Genomic DNA, 22624 nt, shown 5'->3' on the forward strand with positions numbered 1-22624 from the left:
ATGAGAGAGGAAATAATTCAAGGGTAAAATAAGCACTTGGCAAATGTTCCTATGTAGTTTTTCCTTAATATTGGGCCTGCAGCTTGTGGCCCAGAAATTATGGATTTGTTGAAGGGAGGACTTGTTCCCATCCGCTTGGTGCCTTATTGCACCCTTGTTAACATCCTTAAAATGGTTAAGAAGAAATAAGAAGCAGGAATTGCTTATTACTAAGGCTAATCCTTGATAATATCTTCACCATCACTCCAGGATTTGCAATTGCCTCATAATGTAGCACTAGTCATTTGGGCGCACCTAACCAGTTCTATTTTACATTGCACAGTTTCATCAGCCTAGTGGGCTGATGAGAATAAAGCAGGGTAGGTTTTTTGTTTTTGAATTTTTTTTTTATTTAAAACCATGATTAGACAGCTTGTAGAAGACCAAAAAAACTAATGAAAAGCCTGATAGGTCATCCAATACAAGCAATGGAAATATGCAAATTGCTAATTATATTTTATTTAACATTCAATACTTCCTTCACAAAAAAGTTTTGTTCTGTTTTGTACCTAAGAAATGGGTGCAATTCTCCCAAGAGCTTTCTGTTTTTAGTCCATTTCACGATATTAATTTTTACATTAGTGTGCCTCCATTATTCTGTCGAGGAAATAGCTTGTGACAGATACCTTTGCAGTAGGCTTCAATTATACCAAGAAGTTTCTTTCCAACATTGTATATTTGACTTTGCTAATCAATAGCAGCAAACGGCCATACATTACTGCATTCTGTTATCTTTTTAATAAATCATAACTAACTGCAAACACTTCAGCTGTTTGCATGACAGCTCATTCAAATGTAGCAATATGCTTTGCTCCTCCCTGGTACAAGTGGGAATGAGAAGCCTAGAAACCATGGCTTATTGCATTTGAACCTTGGAACATGTGTTTGCTCGAGAACAAACCAGTATCAGCAAGCTAAGATCAAGCCACAACTTCATGGTCGTGGTTGGTTTGGGAGAAACAAACCATGTTTGTGGGTTAATGACAAGCCCGTATGGCTTGTTGCTTTCAGTTAAACCATGGCTTGCTGTTAATCCACATAAACTGGGTCATTGTGAGCTATTTTTTATTATATCTCTATTAAGTTAACCAGAAAATTGCAGACATTATATTCATTTGTACTGGTGTGTAATACCAATGAAACAACTAATTAGTAAATACAAAAACAAAAAACTTGAAAAGCTACATCCAAAGAGTAATGGACCCCTTATACTAGGGCTGCAATACATCTGGATTTTCCCGGACATTAATGGGATTTCAGAGGCGGAATTGACACCCCAAGGGAATTTCCGAAAGGCGGCGCTTTGTCCTGGATCTTAGACCAGTCAGTCAAAAAATCATGTTTTTTGGTGTGTTTGTTTTTTAAAAAAGTTCATTAACTTTGGGTTTTGTCTAAAAAAAGTTCAACAACTTACAGAGTGTCCTGGTTATTACTTTTTGAAATATGGCAACCCTACCTTATACACACACTGTTCCTTTGGTTGTCAGAAATACTAGGTAGAAAGGGTATTGCCATTTAACCCAGACAATATCATTACAGTGGTACCTCAGGTTACAGACGCTTCAGGTTACAGACGCTTCAGGTTACGGACTCTGCTAACCCAGAAATAGTGCTTCAGGTTAAGAACTTTGCTTCAGGATGAGAACAGAAATTGTGCTCTGGTGGCATGGCAGCAGCAGGAGGCCCCATTAGCTAAAGTGGTGCTTCAGGTTAAGAACAGTTTCAGGTTAAGACGGCCCTCTGGAACGAATTAAGTACTTAACCAGAGGTACCACTGTATCTGGTTTAAGAGAGTATTTTAGACATTAACTTACTTTTCACAAGTAAGGTACAAACAATCGAGGACTTGGATGCTGAGATGTCTTACATGAGCAGAAAGGCACTTGTACTTGCACAAAGCAGTCCTGCTGAACTCTGATTTCCCTGTTCTTCTGCAGCCTCTTTCTGCAGAGGAGGAGGGTGGAATGCAAAGTGGGGGCGGGGGCGGAGAGCCACAAACTCTGTGTTGCATGAGTGGAGTTTTGTTCTGCTTTCTCTAGATCTAGCCCTAGAAGTTCAAATTTGATATGGTTGAATTTGAAGTGTTGCACAATTTTGAAGATGGTTTATTTGAAAATAATAAAACAACAGTGGGTTAAAATCCAGTATGATACATCACTTGGTATAACACAGATGTACAGTGGTACTTCGGGTTACAAACACTTTGGGTTACAAACTCCACTAACCTGGAAGTAGTACCTTGGGTTGCGAACTTTGCCCCAGGATGAGAACAGAAATTGCACGGAGGTGGCAGCAGGAGGCCCCATTAGCGAAAGCGCGCCTCAGATTAAGAACAGTTTTGGGTTAAGAACGGACCTCTGGAACAAATTAAGTTCATAACCTGAGGTACCACTGTATTCTTAATAAAATATCTTACAAAGAGATAACCAGTAGATTGAAATTATCTAGCTTTCTGCCTCCGTAAATTGCTTTCACTTGATAAGTGGCTTTAATGGAAAAAATAACTGCTACAAAATAGTATTTTTTTTCTTGGAGAATATGTATATTTTTTTAATAGTAATATATTAAAAATATTCCCACAAAAGTTTGTCTTACAACCAGCTTTGTAAGCAGTTTGTGATGATAACTTCCCTGTCCTATAAAGGCCTACACATAAGGAAGTCCCATTCAGTTCAGTGGTGCTTTCTGTGAATCAGGTGGGTATGGGATTGCAATGCTATCCAGCCCCACAGAGGTGATGGGAAAGGGGTTAGGATAGCACATAGTGATCCCTCTGCTAGTGGAGAGGAGCCCTTCTGGTGGGGAGGCTGTGCACTGACCAAAGGAAAACTGCTCTTGGCGGTTCTTCCTCTGCCATTAGCCAGTAGAAATGCTGAAATGGGACATTTCAGGATAGCATGCCAATGGCTTTGTGTGCTTTTAAATTATATAAAAGAAAACTAGCAATCTTCCATATAAAATGTCATAAACAGTTATAGCCAGCACTTGCTGGTTACCTACAGATGCACTGTATAATTTCATAAGAACTTTTTTTGCACTATTATTCAATGAGAAATAAAGGTTCAATTTTTATGCCTTTCCCTGGTCTCACTTAAAAACAAAATATTTACTTTTGCAGGTGAAAGATCTCTTTCAATCTTTGGCAGTAGAATACAGTGTTCTGGAACTTGACAAGATTGGTAAGTAAAATTGACTTGCTATTTCATTGTTGATAACCATAGATACATTACACAAATGTACACCATTTTACTGAATGAAGGCATCCTTTCAGTCTGCATGAAAGAAATCAACTCCCAAAATGTATTTTTTATCCAGTTACTTAATTTTGGATTTTAAGTAAATGAGTTTTGTGTTGGGAAGTAAAATTTTGTCGTTTTTTGGAATTTTGAAGGACTGTGTCTGCTCTGTTCTTACGAAGCTGTTTCTGTTGCAAATGTAAATGTACACTCCTTTATTTCAAATATTATCTGTTGTATTGGTTGCCAACTTATTAATGATTGACATATCTAAACTTCAGAAAGAAAGTTGCTGACTCATTGGCAAGAATTCTAGCACCAACTATAATCTGAGTTTATTGTTGAGCCCAGGCATTCTGAGATTGATAGTGCTGATTCTGATCCATCCTGGGGAAATGTTTCAGAAGTTCTTTCTCTTTCTTAATTCTTTCATCTATTTTGTACTGCATTGGCTTAGTTTGGAGTGAATGTTTTGGCTTTTTAAAGCATGGTTGTAGGCTTACTTATTCAGTAAAATCCACCATTCATTGGGGCTTTTACCTAGATAATGTTATCTTTATAAGATTGATTGCACAGAGCTCTCAGGCAGAATGAAAGGTAACCCACAGGTAAGATGAGAGCTTGCTTAATTCTTTTTACCAATATAAGATGACCAAATTAAATGTTTTCCCCTCACCTCTTTTGTGTGTTACATGATCTGGACCAATACAGCAACATGATGCTAATTTTGGATTCTTTTAGCTTTAATCAATGTGTCAGGTACCAAAACATTAAATGAATAGTTGTTTGATGCACGTTCTGCCACATTTTGCTTGTCAGCAAGTTAAAAGAAAGCTATAGTAATAGTAAAATACATTTTTTTTTTTTTAGATACAACCAATTAACAAAGTAACTGCTGCCTTCATAGGCTCTATTCTTTGTGCTATAGATTGAGGTTTGTTTTTGTTTTGAGCAATCATTTGTTTTGTTGATATCCCATTTGTGAGCTTCCTTGGAGCCTCAATCTAGGTCAAAAGGCAGACTAGAACATTAAAAACAGGGGTACATTTGGAAGAAAGGGCTGGTGTTGTTTTGAATATGTATTGACTTTTAATATGCATCAAAGTTGAAAAGCCAGGCTGAGGAAACAAGTGAGTTCTTGTCTCTTATATGAAACCCTCATGCAATAATTGAACACGAGGTTTAGTAAAATCCTTTTGAACTGTATCACTATATCCTAAGGCTTACAATTCTACAGAGACATAATTTTTATGAGTTTATAATTGAGACTGATCTTGTGTTTGAATTATGACTTGAAGTGCAAAAAGGATTCTACTGACTTAGGCTTAAGCCCAGTTTGCTCTAAAATTGCATCATAGCTAAAAATAAGCCATGGTCTAACATGAATGAGCAACATGCTTGGAGCTCACTTATTAAATTGTACCCACCCTACTTTAGAAAACATATTGGAGGCTGGCTTTATGCCCCTGCCACCAACCCAACTGAGTGCTGTTTTGCATGTATCATTAAGCCAGTCTGCAGTATATTTCTTCCTAGCTTTGGAAAGGGAGAAGCAAGGGGGTGTCATTTCAGCAGTGTGCATCAACACACTACTCCTTTGTGATAAATCCCAGTTTATATTATATGTGGTGTTATGTTACATGTGAACCAGGCCTTAATGATGCAACGTTGAGGTTGTGAGGATCTAAAGGTGGTTTCACTACCCATCTAGCACACTGCTGGGCTTGTCCTGGCAGGTTGAAGGAGTGTTCTTGTGCGTCTCCCATCTACTTTACGGGGATTAAAAAACAACTTTCCCCTCCCCTCCATTGGAAACAGTGTGAGTGGAAGAACAGGAAGAGATTTAGACCAGTTCGTGAGCTGGTCTAAATCTCTCTGCATTTGGGGGACATACTGGAGCACTGGGATAGTTTTGGATCCAAGTCACTCTGTCTTTGGTTGAGCCACAGCCACGAAAAAGTTGCTGCAGGGAAGGGGGAAATTTGACATCGGAGCTCACAATCTGATGTCAGGGAGGGAGATCTGATGACAGATCACCTTCCCTGCCACTGCAGCATCTTCCGTGGACCATGGTGCAGCCAATGTTGGGACTCTGGTTTGGCTAAGGCCAAAAGGTGGGCATCCTCCCAGGGGCCATAGATTGCTACCTCAGCTTAATAGGTCTTGCCCTCTGCACAGTGCTTTATAGATTGATCAGTTTATTTATTTGTCAGCAAGGTACTTTGCATTTCATACGGTACTGGAATGTTAGATTTTGGATTTAGAGAATTTTCAGGTTCTTGTTAGATTCATGATGTTAAGTCGCTTCTTTCATGTAAACTGCCCAAAATGACTGAATGACTGAATGAATAATTGTATCAGCAATCTGCTGCATTGCTGGAGCTGAGGCACACGGATCAATCTTAAATATAGTTTAGTAAAGACCAGTCAACTGCAAAGCATCATTTATGAAGCTGCCTTGCTTCAAATAATCATAGTTAAGATTAACTACGTTTTTGGACTATAAACTAAACAGCAGTTAATCTAAAACAGATGCAGAGAAATTTATAATCTGCTTGTGACCATGTAGCTGAAGAAGATGCAACATTGCTGAAGCTCATTCTCCATAGTGCTTAACCATGATGAGTCTTTCATTCAGATGTGGTCAGTCTGAATGAGATGTTTTCCTGATTCTTATCTGCCATACTTATGTAACAGCTTTATATAAATTATCTTCTGTTTTAAGCGCCACTTTTATTATAGCTGGTGGAATAGTGTCTTGTAATGCATAGATCTTAGCAGAGTTGTAGGTTGTAATTCTACCCTCCCTCTTCTCTCTTAGATGAGGGGCCCAGCATTCAGGAGGTGTTGCTGGAATTGACAGGTCAGAGGACTGTTCCTAATGTATTTGTAAATGGAACTCATGTGGGTGGATGTGATCAAACTTTCCAGGTAATCTCGCTCTTCCTCCTCTTGGCATGAAAATGAATTGTTATGAGATAATGATTATGCTTTTGTAGCTAGCGTCTCCAAACAGTGTCACTTGTGCTATCTTGTTATGCAGTACATAAAGTTTGGAATTCATAAAGTTGCAACTATCCTTTGTATCAGGCTTGGGAAGTGTATGCACCAGTAAGAAGCAAACAACCACCCTGTTTTATATGGGTTATTTTTATCAGGACTTCAGGTTACATTATTGATATCTACATTTCCTAGTATTGCTCTTTCATTGTTGTTGTTTTTAGATGTGCAGCCAGAAACGATATATGTTTACTTTTGCCTTCTATTTTCTTTCCCAATAAAGAGTGTATAGAATTGTGGTACTAGCTTTAAGTTTTCTTAAAGGTCAGGCAAGTGCTGGGATGCAGAAGGGCTTCCTTATCAGGACAGCTGCATCTTAAATGAGTAAAACAGACGCTGATCTTAAAACATCTGTACTCAGTGAGTTTGTATCCAACAGTTCTACTACTCACAGAAGGCTCTTGAATTTAGTGGAGGGTTCAATGAATGGAATGGGGAGGGAGGTGTTTTTGGCAGAGTTCCCCTTGCTTCTGAGACACCCTGTGTCGTAAAAAATCTATGCTTCAGAGGGCAAGGTAACCCTCTGGAGCAGACTGGAAGGTGGTGCAGGGCACTACCGGAAAAGGTAGGATTTGTGGAAAGTTGCCTTCTCCTGCTACTGCTAGATTAAAGAGCTGTCCATTTCTAGGAGGAGAGCGTTGGATATAACCTAGCTTTGTAATACTAACAAAGTATTCTGTATTCTGATTTCTGTGTCTTGTGTCCTTTTTACAGGCTTACCATAGTGGCTTATTGCAGAAGCTTTTAGGGGATGGGAAAGGTGAAGAGATGGAAGCCTACGATTATGACCTAATTGTTATTGGTGGTGGTTCCGGTGGGCTTTCATGTTCTAAGGTATGAACTCTACAAACAGGTTCCAAGCATATAGTGAACTGTATGTGGTTTCGTATTTTCCAACCGACGCCTTACATTTTTAAAAATCTCATTCACAATACCTCAGCAGCATTCCATATCTGAGTGGAACCGCAGTTCAGACCCTTGCCTGAACAGGGTCTTTTGACCCTGCAGCAAAAGGGCTAAAGAAACATGGCCGGGTGTGTGGGTGTGGGTGATGATGTTTCTCTGAGAGATTCAAGTTGCATTCTTCAAAACAAAACAAAACTGGGATTAAGTTTCATTGAATTAAGTGGATTTTACTTCCAAGCAAGCATGCATAGGATTGTGCTGTCAAGACTATTACGTTATCTCTGAGCAGCCAAGAAAAAGGGGGTGTTTATATATAACAGCAAAAGAAAACCTGTGACCTTCCACATGTTCTTAAAATCCCAATTTTCATCAGCCGCCACCAGTGTAGTCAGTGGGTCAAGGATGATGGAAGTGGCAGGTCAACAGCATCTGGAGGGCCACAGGATCCACATCCCTGAAGTATGCCATCCAAGTTAGCTTTACATGCGAAAGACTCTGCAGTCTAATTACTAGGACATAGCTCTTGAGGATCTAGTCATCTGCTTATTAAGAGAGGAGCTAATGGATTGCTAGGTTTTGTGTTGTGTTCGAGAACAGTTGTTCCCAAACATTTCTCCTTGTGAATGACTTGAAAATGGCTGGTGCTCTTGGCATACCACTTAATGATTTTCTGCCTTGGGGAGAGATATTGCTATTGTGATAATTTAATAAATAAATAAAGTAAAATAAATAATGCACTGCACAAGATACTGTGCGAGTTTTAATTGTGTTTTTATTGCTTTTATTTCTTACATTGTAATTTATTGTATTATAATTTGAATTCCATAGAATTTAAATTGTTAAACAATAAAATATAATATAGGAAATAAAAGAAGTAATCAAAATACAATTAAGAATCAAAATACATATTTAGTGTGCCACAGACGAAGCTTGAGGATCACTGATGGTTGTCCAGTACTCAACTTGTTTGAGAATTAAACCATTCATAACGCATGCCATAAATTTAAGTTTAACGCCCTTTCTTCTCTTGGAGAAGGAAAAGGATATTAATTGACAGAAGTCTCTTTCACCTGTATATCATGATACTACAACACACCTATTGTACATATTTTGCCAGTGGCAACTTCTTATTCACATTTTGTATTATCCTCAGTTTGGGCATGGGGGGAGGGAGTATTTGAATGTATGGGAAATCTTTGCATTCTAGAGAGTCCTGGGGGACATAGGTGAGAGTCCTAGGAATGAAACTGCTTAGAAAATAACCCTAATGTGGTAGAACAAACCAAGATTTAAATCAACTGTGAGAGGTGAAAAAAGAAATGTTTCATGTAGGGTGTGTCTATGCGTGGGAGAAGTAAGGGCATATAGCTAAGAATGCTAGTGTGAATTATGTGCTAAATTGCTGTGTTGAAGAAACATGAATAACTGCATTTCAGCCAGTGGCTGTTCTCTTCCTTGTCACAAATGGTAACTTCTGTTCCTTAGGGCATAACTGTTTTCACGAATGTGAACTGTTAAACTGCACCTAAAAAGGGACAGTCTTCTACATCTGCATAGGTCTGATGTTCACTTGTTTGTTATTTACAGGAAGCTGCTTCCTTAGGAAAGAAGGTCATGGTGCTAGACTACGTTGTGCCAACACCACTGGGTACAACATGGGGTAAGTAGTGATTTGAACAGATTTCAGTGTTGCTACTTAGTCAGCCAACTAGCATGCTGGGGGTTGTTCATTCATTAGTGTCTGTTTTGCTGTGTGCTCTTGAGCATAACATATAGTCAATGATGGCTTTCTAATTTCGGCTTTCTTCAAATCCTCAGCAAACCTCTCTTTAGATCTGTGTCCTACAAAAAGTATTATTTGGCTAATGTTTTTGTTCGTATGGAAGGACTTGAATATTTCTCATCAAAGGAACTCTTAAACCTATGCAGCACAAAATTGGAACCATGGCCATGATGTTCCCATTACATAAGCACATACTGATATTGTGACTGTGGCATTGGCTTCCTCGTTTTAGGTTACGGCGGCAGAATAATGACTTTAACAGAATCGTGTTCAGAGTGCAGTGTAGTATAGAACAAAATGTCTGGCCTATGAACCCGTTTATCCAACTTTGATTCTCCTTAAGTGTATTCTAATGACATAATGTGTTTAAAAGACTAGATATGATGAACTCCATGAGTATATTGCCAGTCAGTCAGTTGGTTCCAGACATGCAAGTGGGAGGGCCTCTAATCCAGTGGAGGATGCTGCTGGAGGGAAGCAACTTTTGCCAATCCCTCTTTCCTTACCTGCAGTCCACAGTCTTCCACACTGTTCCCCCGATCCTCAAGAGCAGCTGTAGGGGGGAGAAGGAATGGGGGCTGATTTCTGCTCCAGTCGTGGTTGGTCTGATCCAGCCCAACAACTAGTAGCAGAGATGTTGAAGGTTTGTTATAGAAATTTTGACTAGTTCTTATTTTGTAAGGTTATATGAAGCATGTGGTCTTCACTGTACGCCCTGGAAGTTCACTACTGGCAGCTTTACAAATAGCTCAGAGGGCTTATGCAATCCCCTGGTGGCATGACAGGATTCCTTGCCAAAGTTGTACACTCTTTGTTTCTGATATTATTAGGATAGAATTAAACCTTTCAACAGCCATTCAACCACTAGATTTTATGGACCCCTAGTGATGAGTGTGCATGTAAGGTCTCAATTCACATTTAAATCTTCCTGATGTATAATCTGCATGGTTATGTGAGTTGCACCATCTAAAATCTTTGGATATGTATTTCTTAACTTCTTCCTTTCCTACAGGCATGTGTTGCTCCCCACCATGTACACATACTGTATATGGAATTGGAAAATTTGATCATTTAAATAATAATAATAATAATAATAATTTATTTGTACCCCACCCATCTGGCTGGGTTTCCCCAGCCACTCTGGGTGGCTTCCACAAAGACCAAAAATACACTGAGATGTCATACATTAAAAACTTCCCTGAACAGGGAAGTTTTTTAGTTTGGTAAAGCCATTTCTGCTAGTGTGAGGCTTGTTAGTAAAAATATTTCATTGCATTTCACTTCAGTTTGTATACTGCCTTTCTGTGTTACTATACACAAGGCGGTTTGCAGCAACAAAAACATACAACAAAGAACTCACAGTAATCTGATCCAATGTAGAAAGTCATAATAAAACATAACTTTAAAATGTAACTACTTATATCAAATAAATTAATATTCAATAATCAATATCAAGTGCCTCCTGTTTCACTTCTGTCTGTAAAAGGATACATAGAATGGAGCAAAGGCAGGAAGGCTAAATATGTGAAGCTATGTCAGTTGTCAAGTCTTAACCACCTTTAATACTACAGTGGGAACTTTGGTGAGGCTGGGGAAGAGGGCTCACCAACATTGCCCTTTTCATTGCTGCCAGCCTACTATGCAGGAGATAAGAGGAAGCTGGCTGTGAATAATCAAGCCTGGTGAGAAGAGGCACTCCCTCTGAACTTAATTTAAGCCAGACTGCCGAGGTTTGGAGTGCAGTCAAAGGCAGCAGCTACAGCTTTATTTATTGCGTGTTACCTTTCTTTTTTTCCTTTGTTCTTATGTATTTAAGCCTAGATTATTAGTTTTGCAGTAATGAATTGAATCAATGTGTGACGGGTTGTTGATTTTGTCCTATTTGATATGTTTTGTAAACTGGAAGACATTTGTTGCAAGCAGCTTTGGGCATATAAATAAACAAACTTGATCAATAATAAATGTTGCTCGGCACGCAGTAAGAGTTTGTGTTGTTGACCGTGTATGTAAGGTATCTAAGTTACGCCAGCAGTTCTGTGCATCATAATAGTAGATCTTAATACAGTACTGTTAATGAGAAGTTTCTTAATTAAATGTACACTTTGCATTTCAGGACTTGGCGGCACTTGTGTAAATGTTGGCTGCATTCCTAAGAAGCTGATGCATCAGGCAGCCCTGTTGGGTCAGGCACTGCGAGATTCAAGGAAGTATGGCTGGGAGTTTGATCAGCAAGGTTTGTAAGAAAGCAAATAATGTATTTATGGGAGGAAAGAGCAATTGGTGCATTTTTATCTTTGGGACCAAAGCCCTGAAACTGGTGTAAAGTTAACTAGGCTACTAGCATGTGCTAGTGAAGGAATGTAAGGGATTTGGGGTGCTGCTTTCTTTCTCTCCCCCCCCCCCTTTCAGTAGGCTATTTAATGGCACCAAGTGATTGTTCTACATAAACTTGTGCTTGTCTTCTTTATACATCAGTCTTTGGAATCTTAGAGAGTCACTTGTCACTATCTTTTCAAAAGTTGTTGGTGTAGGCAAATTTTATTGCAACTACTGTCTGTGTATTTATCTGCAAATATTGAAACATGAGACCTATGAGATCATTCAGAGTACCTGCATTTGTTTCAGTGGGGTAATGCAGCCCAATCCTGCTATCTGCTTGCTCGCTATATGAAAATTCACTTATCTGCATTTAAAGACTTCTGCCCAAGCCTCACTATACACTCCACAGAGTCACATATATGAACATCCGGCTTCCTCATTTCCTTGTTTTTTTGTGCTGTGCTGCTTGGTGGCAGCCATTTTCGGGCAGAAACCATGGGACAGGGAGCAAGATCAGACTAATCAGAGTAGAAAAAGTCAGACAAATTTGTTTGTTTATTTACTTTGTCTGTCTCCTGTTGATTGGCTGCAGCGATTTCAGGAAGAAACCAGGGAGGAGAGTGAGCAAATCTCACATTGGAAGTGTTCTCATAGGAAATAATGGAAATTGTAGACTCATTATGCAAATGTGCTACTAATGATTTCATGGGAAGGCATTGTGTTCATTAAGCAGCACATGCATGTATTGGTTTCATTGGTGGGATCTGATAAATTAATTTTTGTATGAACATTTCTTTTAGTTAAACACAACTGGGAGACCATGGTAGAAGCAATTCAAAATTATATAGGATCATTGAACTGGGGGTATCGGGTCGCCTTGCGTGATAAGTCTGTGACATACCTCAATGCCTATGGAGAATTTGTTGGACCACACAAGATTAAGGTACCTGCAGAACCTTGTCATTGTTGACATTTGATCTATTCAGAAGTGTTGCTTCTATAATCATTACTGTGTATGAACAAGTTAAAGTGATAGATTAGGAAAAGCAATGCTGTTTAACCTATTTTGTTTCAGTTGCAACTGTATGGTCTTGTACAACATCAAACACCTCAAAAAGTATTACATAATCGACATAATGGATATATGATTAGCCACAAATGAAGTTGCTTGGCTGAATATGTTTTTTCCTAAATACGGAATTAATTAAACTAGGGTAGATATTTTGCTGTGTGAAAAGAGGCAGTTGAGAAACAATAACTTCAGTTTGTACTAAGTTGTAATTGCAAATTTAATTCAATACTGTAACTACATGAAGATTATTTTAATTTTTAGTGTTAATTATTCACAAGTAAAACAACATAAAAATCTGCATGGTGTAATACTGGTTGATAGATTATTCAGATCAGTGTGTCTTACTGCCTTGTAAGTAATTCTTGGTAAAGTAATTTGCTGGCAGTATCTTGGGGAAAATGCATTGCTGTGTGGAAGAATGCCAGTTATAAAACTTTCTTTCCGTTGACCAGGCAACCAACAGAAAAGGACAAGAAACTTACTGCACAGCTCAGACATATGTTATAGCCACAGGAGAAAGACCTCGATATCTAGGTATCCCGGGAGACAGAGAGTACTGTATTACAAGGTGAGCTTGAATTAAATGACTGCTTTTCGGTAGATTAAAAGGGCTTCTCAGTATTTAAACATCAGTGATAATACTGTTTCATTTTCAGCGATGATCTCTTCTCTCTGCCCTACTGCCCTGGAAAGACTTTGGTTGTGGGAGCTTCTTACGTAGCCTTGGAATGTGCCGGATTTCTTGCTGGACTTGGTTTGGATGTCACAGTTATGGTACGCTCTATCCTTCTTCGTGGCTTTGATCAAGAAATGGCAGAGAGAGCAGGAGCCTATATGGAAACCCATGGTGTAAAATTCATCAAGAAGTTTGTTCCTGTTGAGGCAAGTATCTCCCTTGGTTACGTCAGATAGGAAAATGCTGATGTTTGAAATCTTTTTGTGCAACTTTGAGCAATATGGCATATGTGTAAACACAGTTGGGGGTGGGTTTTGCCTGAACATTGTAATAAAACAGTATTATGTGGGTTGCGATAAAATTCCTAAGTTTATGACTGTTTCATGCAGGTTGTAAAGTTGGAGGAAGGCATGCCTGGAAAACTGAAAGTGATTGCAAAATCCACTGAAGGAATACAAATGATTGAAGGAGAATACAACACTGTAAGTGCTCTCCACTTGTGATTTTTGTTTTGTTTTGTTTAAATTTATTATTGTGGTGGGGAGATTGGTAAGTTAGTTATTCTTAACTTGGCAGTGCTGACACACTTAGGCCAGAATCTAGCAGTAACTGCTGCTGCACAGCCTGGTGCAGCACTCTAACCCTAACACTTTTGCAATGAAGTTCATTACTGGATCTTTCCCTTTTGCTGTCTGTCTAGGTTCAGTCATAGAGTTGGCCAGATGGTAGCTTGTCATGAACATGTTGGAGTCTATTTTTAGACTCTGAATAGTTTTTGAACTCCTTTTTAAACCACATGTGGGGAACCTTGGGCCTAGGAGCCAAATGTGGCCTTATCTGTGTGGCCATTGGGTACTGTTTCCATGCCACACCCCTCACTGCCCTTGTGTCACCCCTTCCTTGTGTGTGTTTATGCCTGGTTAGAATATGTCCTTGAACTCTGATTAACGGCTCGTTTGCCCCAATGAAGGATGGAGAGGAGTGTCAGTTTGTAAAGTAGCTCTGTCCAATTGCTCTGTCCACTTCTGTCTCTGGCCCCCACCTTCCACTGGCATGTAGCCACCTGTAATTGCCTAGAAGGCAGTGCAACCCTTGAACTGGAAAAACAACAACCCTCCACCCCTGGTTTAAACCAAATAGTGCTGCTTGGATTACATGAGAGACTTTTCAATACAGGACCACCAAAACAAGATACATGATTCCTTTTTGTGCAGGTTTTGATAGCTGTTGGCCGTGATGCTTGTACTAGAAATATTGGCTTGGACAAAATTGGTGTGGCAGTTAATGCAAAGTAAGTATTTCAACTCTTTAATCAATTTTGGTACATACTGAAATTTGTTTAGAAATCAGCTTTGGTCTTTTAACAGACTTCCTAGAACATCTACTTTCAGAAGTCTGTTCTAAATTATCACCTAGAACCTGTGAGCTCTTAAGGGTGAAACTAGGTATCTTAAGCATGCTCACAAAATTAGTTTAAAACTAGCACTTTATTCCTATAAATTCCTGCATTTCACTACAGTGGTACCTCTGGTTACGTACTTAATTTGTTTCGGAGGTCCATTCTTAACCTGAAACTGTTCTTAACCTGAGCCACCATTTTAGCTAACAGGGCCTCCCGCTGCTGTCACGCCGCCGCCGCGTGATTTCTGTTCTCATCCTGAAGCAAAATTCTTAACCCGAGGTACTATTTCTGGGTTAGCGTAGTCTGTAACCTGAAGCGTATGTAACCCGAAGCGTATGTAACCCGAGATACCACTGTATTACCAGTTGTTAAGTTGCAAATCCATCTGTAGAGCATGAGAATCTTAATCAGGTTCAAGCCCCACATTGGGCAAAAAGATCCCGGCATTGCAGAGGGTTGAACTATATGATCCTCATGGTCCCTTCCAACTCTACAATTCCATGAAAACCTGCTTAATTTTTCAGTTTTGAAATTTAACTACAGCAGGCTTTATTTATTTTAAATTAGTATGAAGCCAAGCAAGAGAGTCCACTTCCCATTAAATTGGTTTAATTTGTTTTAACACTTAGAGAAGCATCCAATGTTATTATCTCAAGGATTAAACCTCATATAGCCTAATGAGTGTGGCTGTTGGAATCTGCTCATTGTAGAAATTGATCTGACCTGACAAGTATGAAAAGTTGTGTGGTACTCATTAGACGTTAATTTTCTTCAATATAGTGCAACCAACTGGTATTCTGATGTCTGTCTTCATGTATAGTAATGTCCAAGGCCACATGAGCAGATTTCCCTTTGCTCTCTTTCCCATGTCATCCTAAATCTGCTCCAGAGGGTCCCCAAGCGCTCTGGAGCAGATGGGGAGGGGGGATTGCTGCAGGAGAGAGAAGTTGTTCCCTGAGTAGATTGACTTAATTGGATGTCTTTCATTATTAAGTGTAATCAAATCGTAGAACTATGTCAGTGTTAACTTTCCCCCCCTTCCATGTAACAAGGAATGGGAAAATACCTGCAAACGACGAAGAACAAACCAGTGTGCCTTACGTCTATGCTATTGGAGATGTTTTGGAAGGAAAGCCAGAACTTACACCAGTTGCCATACAGGCAGGCAAGCTGTTAGCTCGCAGACTTTTTGGAGGGAGTAATATAAAGGTAAATGTTCAATTTCTTATGGTTATTACTGGTTGCATGTTCAGACAAATAGTTTTTTGAAATGGTCTTCTGGTATGGTTAAGACGCCTAGAATTCGTTTATCCATGTTAGTGTCACCACTTTAAGTAACTTCTGGTCCAGCTTATGCACCATCAGTTGCTAATAGCATTGGACTTATGAATCTCGGTGGAAGGCACTGATCTCTGTCCAACCCCTGGTATAGCCACAGCCATTTTTTGTATTTATTTATATGCCACTTGATTACAGTAGTCTCTAAGTTGAGTTGTGATTGCATGGTGACTATCTTATGCTCCTAACAAAATCTGGAAGTACTACACAGACTTTTACATGAACTGAACTTTGGAAGAGTTTCCAAGGAACTCTTCTCATTGTGAGACTTTTGTGGGTGAGCTGAGAGCTTGTTGGACCCTGGGTGAGAATCCGGAGACTGAGATGGAGGGTGTGTCAGAAGGAAAATGAATTGATACTGATTTTTATATATTGGTAACTTTGTATTACTGTAACATTTGTATATGTAATACTGTATTTTTCTAATATTTTGTTTAAGTTGTCTGTTGGTGCTTCAGTTTTCTGTATACTGCTTAGAGATATTTTAAATATATTAAGTGGTATAGAAGTCAAATAATCAAAGCACATAATCAAAAGGACAGGGCTAGTGACTGCATCATATTGAAGCATCCTGAAAGTTGGTGGGGTGGGGTGAGCTTGGAAACATATACAGTTGTACCTTGGTTTTTGAACAGAATGCATTCCGGAAGTCTGCTCGACTTCTGAAATGTTCAGAAACCAAGGCGCGGCTTCCGATTGGCTGCAGGAGCATCCTGCAGCCAATTGGAAGCCATGGAAGCCACGCTGGATGTTGACTTCCAAGGCATAGTTTGCAAACTGGAACACCTACTGCCTAGTTTGTGACGTTCAAGTTCCTAGTTGTTCATGAACTAAGCTGTTCGAAAACCAAGGTATGACTGTACAGACCAGTATCTATGCCCCGCTTTAAGTGTTAAGCTTGGGCTGCTGCTTTTGCTGCAAGAGTATAAGCTACTGTTTATACTGTGGCCAGTGCAAGTTTTATTGGATGGTTGTTGCATTTTCATCCCAATTGCTTTTATGTGTGAGTCATAGTGTATGCTTTCAATTTTAGTGTGACTACATCAACGTACCAACTACTGTGTTTACACCTCTGGAATATGGCTGTTGTGGATTATCGGAAGAACGAGCCATTGAACAACTTGGACAAGACAATTTAGATGTGAGACTGGAATCTTAAAACTTTGCAATTAAATATGGGTTCTCTTCAGGGTATTAATATATGTGCAATCATATTGTGCCTCATAATCTAGTTTATTTTTGTAGGAACAGTAGCTGACCTGATATATTCTTCTTCCCAAATAAATCTCCACAGAATTTGAGGAACTGTGTCCTCACAGCCCTGTTTCCCTAGCACAGTGTTTTTACTGGTGGAAGGGTAGTCCCTAGCCCTCTGTTGAGGTTCACTCTTACACACAGGCATTTTCCTTGACAGCATAAATGTGGGGGTGGGGGCATTTTCCCACATGCTTTTTTCCTTTTCCTTTTTGCAAGGATAAGGATAGCAGCTTCCCTTTCTTTTTCATCCCGAGGGTGTAGGTTCCTGAGATGCTTGCACACACCACTTTAGAGATATTGTAAAAGTGCAAGGGATATTATTAAAAGTCATTAAAGGGAAAACATACTTTAAAAGCCTAATTTTCTTTTCCAGGTGTATCACGCGCTGTTCTGGCCACTTGAATGGACAGTACCCAATAGAGACAACAACACTTGCTATGGAAAAGTAATCTGCAATAAGCTTGACAATGTAGGTATTCTGCTCTAAAAACATTTGTTTTCTTGCATGTTCATATTATCCAAAATATAAAGAAAGCCAGGGGACATCTACTTCAAAGTTGTGTGGATTGTTCTGCCCAGGGTGCTAAAATGTGGGAACAGAGAGTTGCCCTATAGTGAGTCAGACCATAAATCTATCCAGTTCAGTATTATCTACACTGACTGTGGCAGTGGCCGTCCAGATTTTCAAGCAAGAGACTGCCCAATTGAATTTGGGACCTGCTGTAAACAAATGTACCACACTGACCTACAGCCCTCCTCCAAGTATACTGTAACTTAATTTATCTGTTCTATTTTAAAACTGTACTAAAAGCAACTTGCGGCTTCTAATTCCCTGGCTTTATTTAGCTGCTGCTTATTGAAGCCACAAAGCAGCTCAGCTTCTTGGAAGTGCCCAGCTGAAAATACTCTTGCGGTGCACAACTTGGGACAGCTAATGAAGTTGTCTTACCCTAACTGGCCTGTAACCACAACCCTGTTGTCTAGACTAGAGTAGCCAATATAGTGCTCTCCAGATGTTGTGGGCTACAACTCCACAACATTCCCTAAACATTCAATCCCTGAATGGATGGGGTTGATGGGACTTACAGGTAGTCCAGAGTATATGGAGAGCAGCCCATTGGCTGTCACTGGTGTAGTGACACACTTTCAATTAACATAAACTCATAGTGTATTTTAAAGGTAAGCTTACATAGTTCTATGTGTATTAAAGTTTGGGTCTGTAAGCAAAACTGTATTCGTGCATGAGGTCAAAATTCACTATCACACTGGAAGCAGGAATCTGGGCAAAGCTTTATGAAAGATGCTACTGCTCTTCTGAAATGGTTTTCTTAAAGTAGTGTGAGAAAATGTATTCTTGTCTTCTGTTTTTACCATGCGTAACCTTCATTAGTGGAGCTAAGTCATCAAACTAATTATAGGAAGGATGAAAACCATCCTTCCTATAATTCCAACCAGCTTGTTGGGGTTAGACCTGTTCCATATTCCTTTCATGTGGTGAACAATAGAACTAACCCTTTTCGTTGGTTTCTGCCCAACTTCTCATTAATGTGATGTATCAGTGGTTACCTTTATTCTCATATATTTGTATATGAGCTTGTGGCTTAGAAATGAATAGATACTAATAATTCAGTTTAAGTACTTTTAATAGCGGTTCTAAGCATCTCACTTTTGTATTTTTTCCTGTTCTCAATTGGTGTAGCATACTAAGGTAGTGTCTGGTATGGTAAAATTGATTGCCATCTCTATTCATGTTGGAATATTGGAAACTAATTCAATATTCAGATTGCAGGGTTGTTTTTTTGCAAATGGTATACCAGAAGTAGGCAGAACAACTAGCAAATAAGCAGCTGCCTACAATTTAAGGGAAAATACTAACTGGGACAACTTACCTCTCTCTTCTCCCTCCTCCCCCCTTTTAATTGAAGAACCGTGTGATAGGATTTCATGTTCTTGGACCTAATGCAGGGGAAATTACACAAGGCTTCGGAGCAGCAATGAAATGTGGTCTCACAAAGGAATTACTTAATGATACGATTGGTATACATCCAACTTGTGCAGAGGTAAGAGTTTCAGTACCACTCTCATCTTATAACATACGTTTGTGGCATTTTGAACTTATTTTCCTCTCTACAATAACTTATCTCTTAAGGATCTCCTATCTTTAAACAAACAACCACTCCTTGTCCTGTTACATCTCTTTGTTGCAACACGTTTTCTTTTTTCTCCCCACTCCATTGTGATTCTTCTCTAGAGACTTACAGTATTTACCTTTTTCTCTCTCTTGGGGTCCTGAGATAAACACTGCCTAGGAGGCATGACACTGAACATTACTCTTTAAAACAAGTCTTTGAAAGAACGTTTATAAGTTTTTGTGCTTAAAGAATCACTGCTACCTTTTTTTTCTTACACATTGGGGGTTGACGCTCACAGTAAGAGAATTCTGTGTTGGGCTTTTAGTCCAATTAGACAGTTGCAGCAGGAATGGTGTTGAATGGAATGTGAATTTCTGAATAGTATTAATAAAAATAATTTGTGGATTTCCCCCCTCTCTTTCAGGTGTTTACTACAATGGACATCACAAAGGCTTCGGGGCAAGATATCACTCAGAGTGGCTGCTGAGGTTAAACCCTGCTGTTTTAAACTGTTTCCTGTTTGTCCCACTTACCTATGTTGAAGATTTTAGGAAGCATTCAGATATACACAGGTAAATGAATATCTGAATGCTGTATTTTGCTACCACAGACATTGATTTTCTAAAACTTCAGTGGCAGGTGGTGGTGTCTGCAGGAAATGGCAAAACAGCAGGGGGTAAACTTAATCCTGACTTGCTTAGAGATTGCACTTTTGTGTATTTTTGAAGCTTTGGCTCTGAACCCCATCTGGAGGCGAGTCATGGCTGATGACTTCTATGCAAAGTTGGGAAAACCTATTTGTCCAGTCAGTAGAGATTCCTTCCAGAGGAACTTCGGAATCATCCAAGTGAAGTTTAATTCTATTAATTTCAGGGCTTTTGTACAAATGCAATGGGCAGAGTGAATGTATAGTTAATAACATTGGCTAGCAACAGCCATTGACCTTGATGGGTCAGTAGTGCATTTTGTTAATTGTTAACCTGAATGGTGAGATATGTTTGCAGTGTCTATAAATATCCCTGTTTACACGGTCGTAAGTTGGAGAGCGAGTTTACGAAGTTAATGTGTTATGTCCCCATATGCATCATAGCTCACAGGACACATAATGGGATGACTTGATTATTTTATCAATAGGTACTTGGTCACCAGAGAAAGCAGTCATCCTAAGTCACAAAATTATCGCTTACAATTTTTTTTTTCGGGGGGGGGGGGGGAGTTTCTCTAGTTTTTCCTTAATAACTTTACCCCCGATTTTAACCCCGTAGTTGACTACTCAGAAAAAAAAATTCCAAGTAGAGTCAAAATTGTTTCATGGTAATATTAATACGTTCCCTTTTTATGCAATAAGTGCATTGTTTCAGCCATAAAATGGAATGCATTTGGTCTAGGTTACCTGTATGCAGGCGATTAGCTTGAACTGTGTCAGAGCAGTAAACACTGGTTTATTGTGCTTTATAAAAATTCCAGTACAGTGAAAACCTGAAGCCCCATTGGCATTCCCTACTTACTTTGAGGAATGTATGCTTGAGTTTAGTTTATTCTGTGATTAAAAAGTCTCTTCTGAAATGCATTATTTCATTATCTGTTCATTATCATATGAACAGGTTTTTTTATCTATTTATGGTGTATCATGAATTTAAAGTTCAGTAAATGAGCAATGTAATGTGTTGTGCACTGTCTCATTCCTGAGGAAAAACTTACCTCTTTTCAAAGAGAAATATCTCTTACGACTCAACATTTGGAGGCCCAGAAAAGCTTATGGGATGGGCATGTTACTTCCCCATGCCCCACCAATCATAAAAAAGCATCGTCCAACAGTACGAACAGTCTAGCCTTAATGGCTGTCATTGTCTTTTCTCTTACTGGGGCACTGAGTATGGTGGGTGGGGGAAATGGCACAAAACCTAATGTTTTAAAAGGGTGCTTTAATAGTGGTGTTGGAAATATTTTAAATACAGAAACTTGAAGCCCTCGGTTTTTCAAATGCACAGAAATTCTAAGTGTAAAATTTGCTATCGCTGTCCCTCTTAACTTAAGGATGCTCCAGCTGTCTGCTAATGTAAGAGGAGGAGGAGATGCCTACTGAGTCAGTGAGCTACAACTGTTTTACCAAGATGTAAAAAATATTTTAAAACAAAAGTCTGTTGCTCACAAAGGGAATATTAATAGCAACATCAGACATCAGAAGTTTTACATGCCTTACTGGAGGCAACTGCTAGATAGCAGATGTGATTCAAAACAGATTTAGCAGGAAGAAGACGATGTCATTACACTGAAAATATTAGCAGCATGTGAATAATTCCAAATTAAAATCAAAGTATCAATGCAATTTAAATTTCCGCCTTTCTCCCTGCTTATGCACCACCCTTTTACTTATCAGTGATTTTAAACCTTTTTTTTTTTTTTTTTTGTCATAAGCATGGGCAAACTTTTTCTGTAAGTTGACTGAATGCTAATATGCTCTTCTGATTCCATAACCTTCCATGTTATTCATTAGGCTAGTTCTCCTTGGGGCTTCTTCACAAGCGTATACGCACAAAGGAAAAGACTGCACACTAAGGCAAAGCAAATTTTGTAGTGTGGTACACACTTTATGCATATGTGCGCGCGCACACACACACACACACAAATCTGCCCTGTGGGAAGGATTGCAACAGAGGGATGCAGGCCAAGACCCACTCTGAGCCTGTGCCAGCTGGACTGTCCCGTGCTGCAGAGTCTTTCTAGTACCAACTGCCCTGTGACCTTCTTGTATGTTCATATTTTGTGTGTGTTTATAAAATTGTAATGTTAATTTGTATGCCACCTTGGAAGGATTTGTATCCTGAAAGGTATAATATTACAAATTGTAAAAAATAAAGAAAATTGAAGCAGTTGCTGAAGGGTACAGTAGCCATGCTCTCCACATGACAGCAGTCACATATGAACTTGTAGGAAACCTGTCAGTCACTGCTTTCCAAACACAATACTCGGTTCATCAATATAAACACTTGTGTAATATGTGACCTGACAGGTGAACATCGCATTGGGTGTGCGTTTCCTTCATATTCCTTGTGCCAGTTCTTTGGTTGAGCAATGATCCTCTCTTCACACGGGTTAAAAAGAAACACATTGACTTGGGAAAACAGAAGTCACAGCTACTTCAAAACACTAAAGAAGCCTTTATAGAGCCTGCCTCTTACTTTTATGTATTCTACAGTAATTCAGTTCAATAACAAGAAGCAGAGTACAGGACTGTGTTGATAATTACATTTAACTAGGTTTTTTCCCCAGTTTCCATCTCTGAGAACATCAGTAAAAAAAAGGCTGAGACCTTACATGATTTTGGTTTATGTTTTAGCCAAGTTTTGTTAGCTGAAAAGTGCTCTACATTTTCAGTTGTAGTTTAAATGCTGCAGGAAAAA

General features: G+C 39.2%; 1 protein-coding gene across 2 annotated transcripts in view; it reads left to right on the forward strand.

Moving 5' to 3' along the window:
• Positions 1–22096, forward strand: part of TXNRD3 (thioredoxin reductase 3) — a 29293-nt gene extending 7197 nt beyond the window's left edge. For both annotated transcript variants that reach the window (XM_028719215.2, XM_028719216.2), the window contains exons 2-16: positions 3158–3218; positions 6097–6206; positions 7050–7169; positions 8829–8901; positions 11138–11257; positions 12144–12286; positions 12868–12983; positions 13072–13297; positions 13481–13573; positions 14306–14382; positions 15546–15702; positions 16865–16972; positions 17462–17557; positions 19014–19148; positions 19645–22096. In XM_028719215.2, coding sequence (XP_028575048.2) covers positions 3158–3218; positions 6097–6206; positions 7050–7169; positions 8829–8901; positions 11138–11257; positions 12144–12286; positions 12868–12983; positions 13072–13297; positions 13481–13573; positions 14306–14382; positions 15546–15702; positions 16865–16972; positions 17462–17557; positions 19014–19148; positions 19645–19707 — 1698 coding nt within the window. In that variant the 3' untranslated portion in view covers positions 19708–22096. The remainder of the gene's footprint in view (positions 1–3157; positions 3219–6096; positions 6207–7049; positions 7170–8828; positions 8902–11137; positions 11258–12143; positions 12287–12867; positions 12984–13071; positions 13298–13480; positions 13574–14305; positions 14383–15545; positions 15703–16864; positions 16973–17461; positions 17558–19013; positions 19149–19644) is intronic.
• Positions 22097–22624: the final 528 nt, after the last annotated feature.

Source organism: Podarcis muralis, chromosome 2, assembly GCF_964188315.1.
Source record: "Podarcis muralis chromosome 2, rPodMur119.hap1.1, whole genome shotgun sequence".
NCBI lineage: Eukaryota > Metazoa > Chordata > Lepidosauria > Squamata > Lacertidae > Podarcis > Podarcis muralis.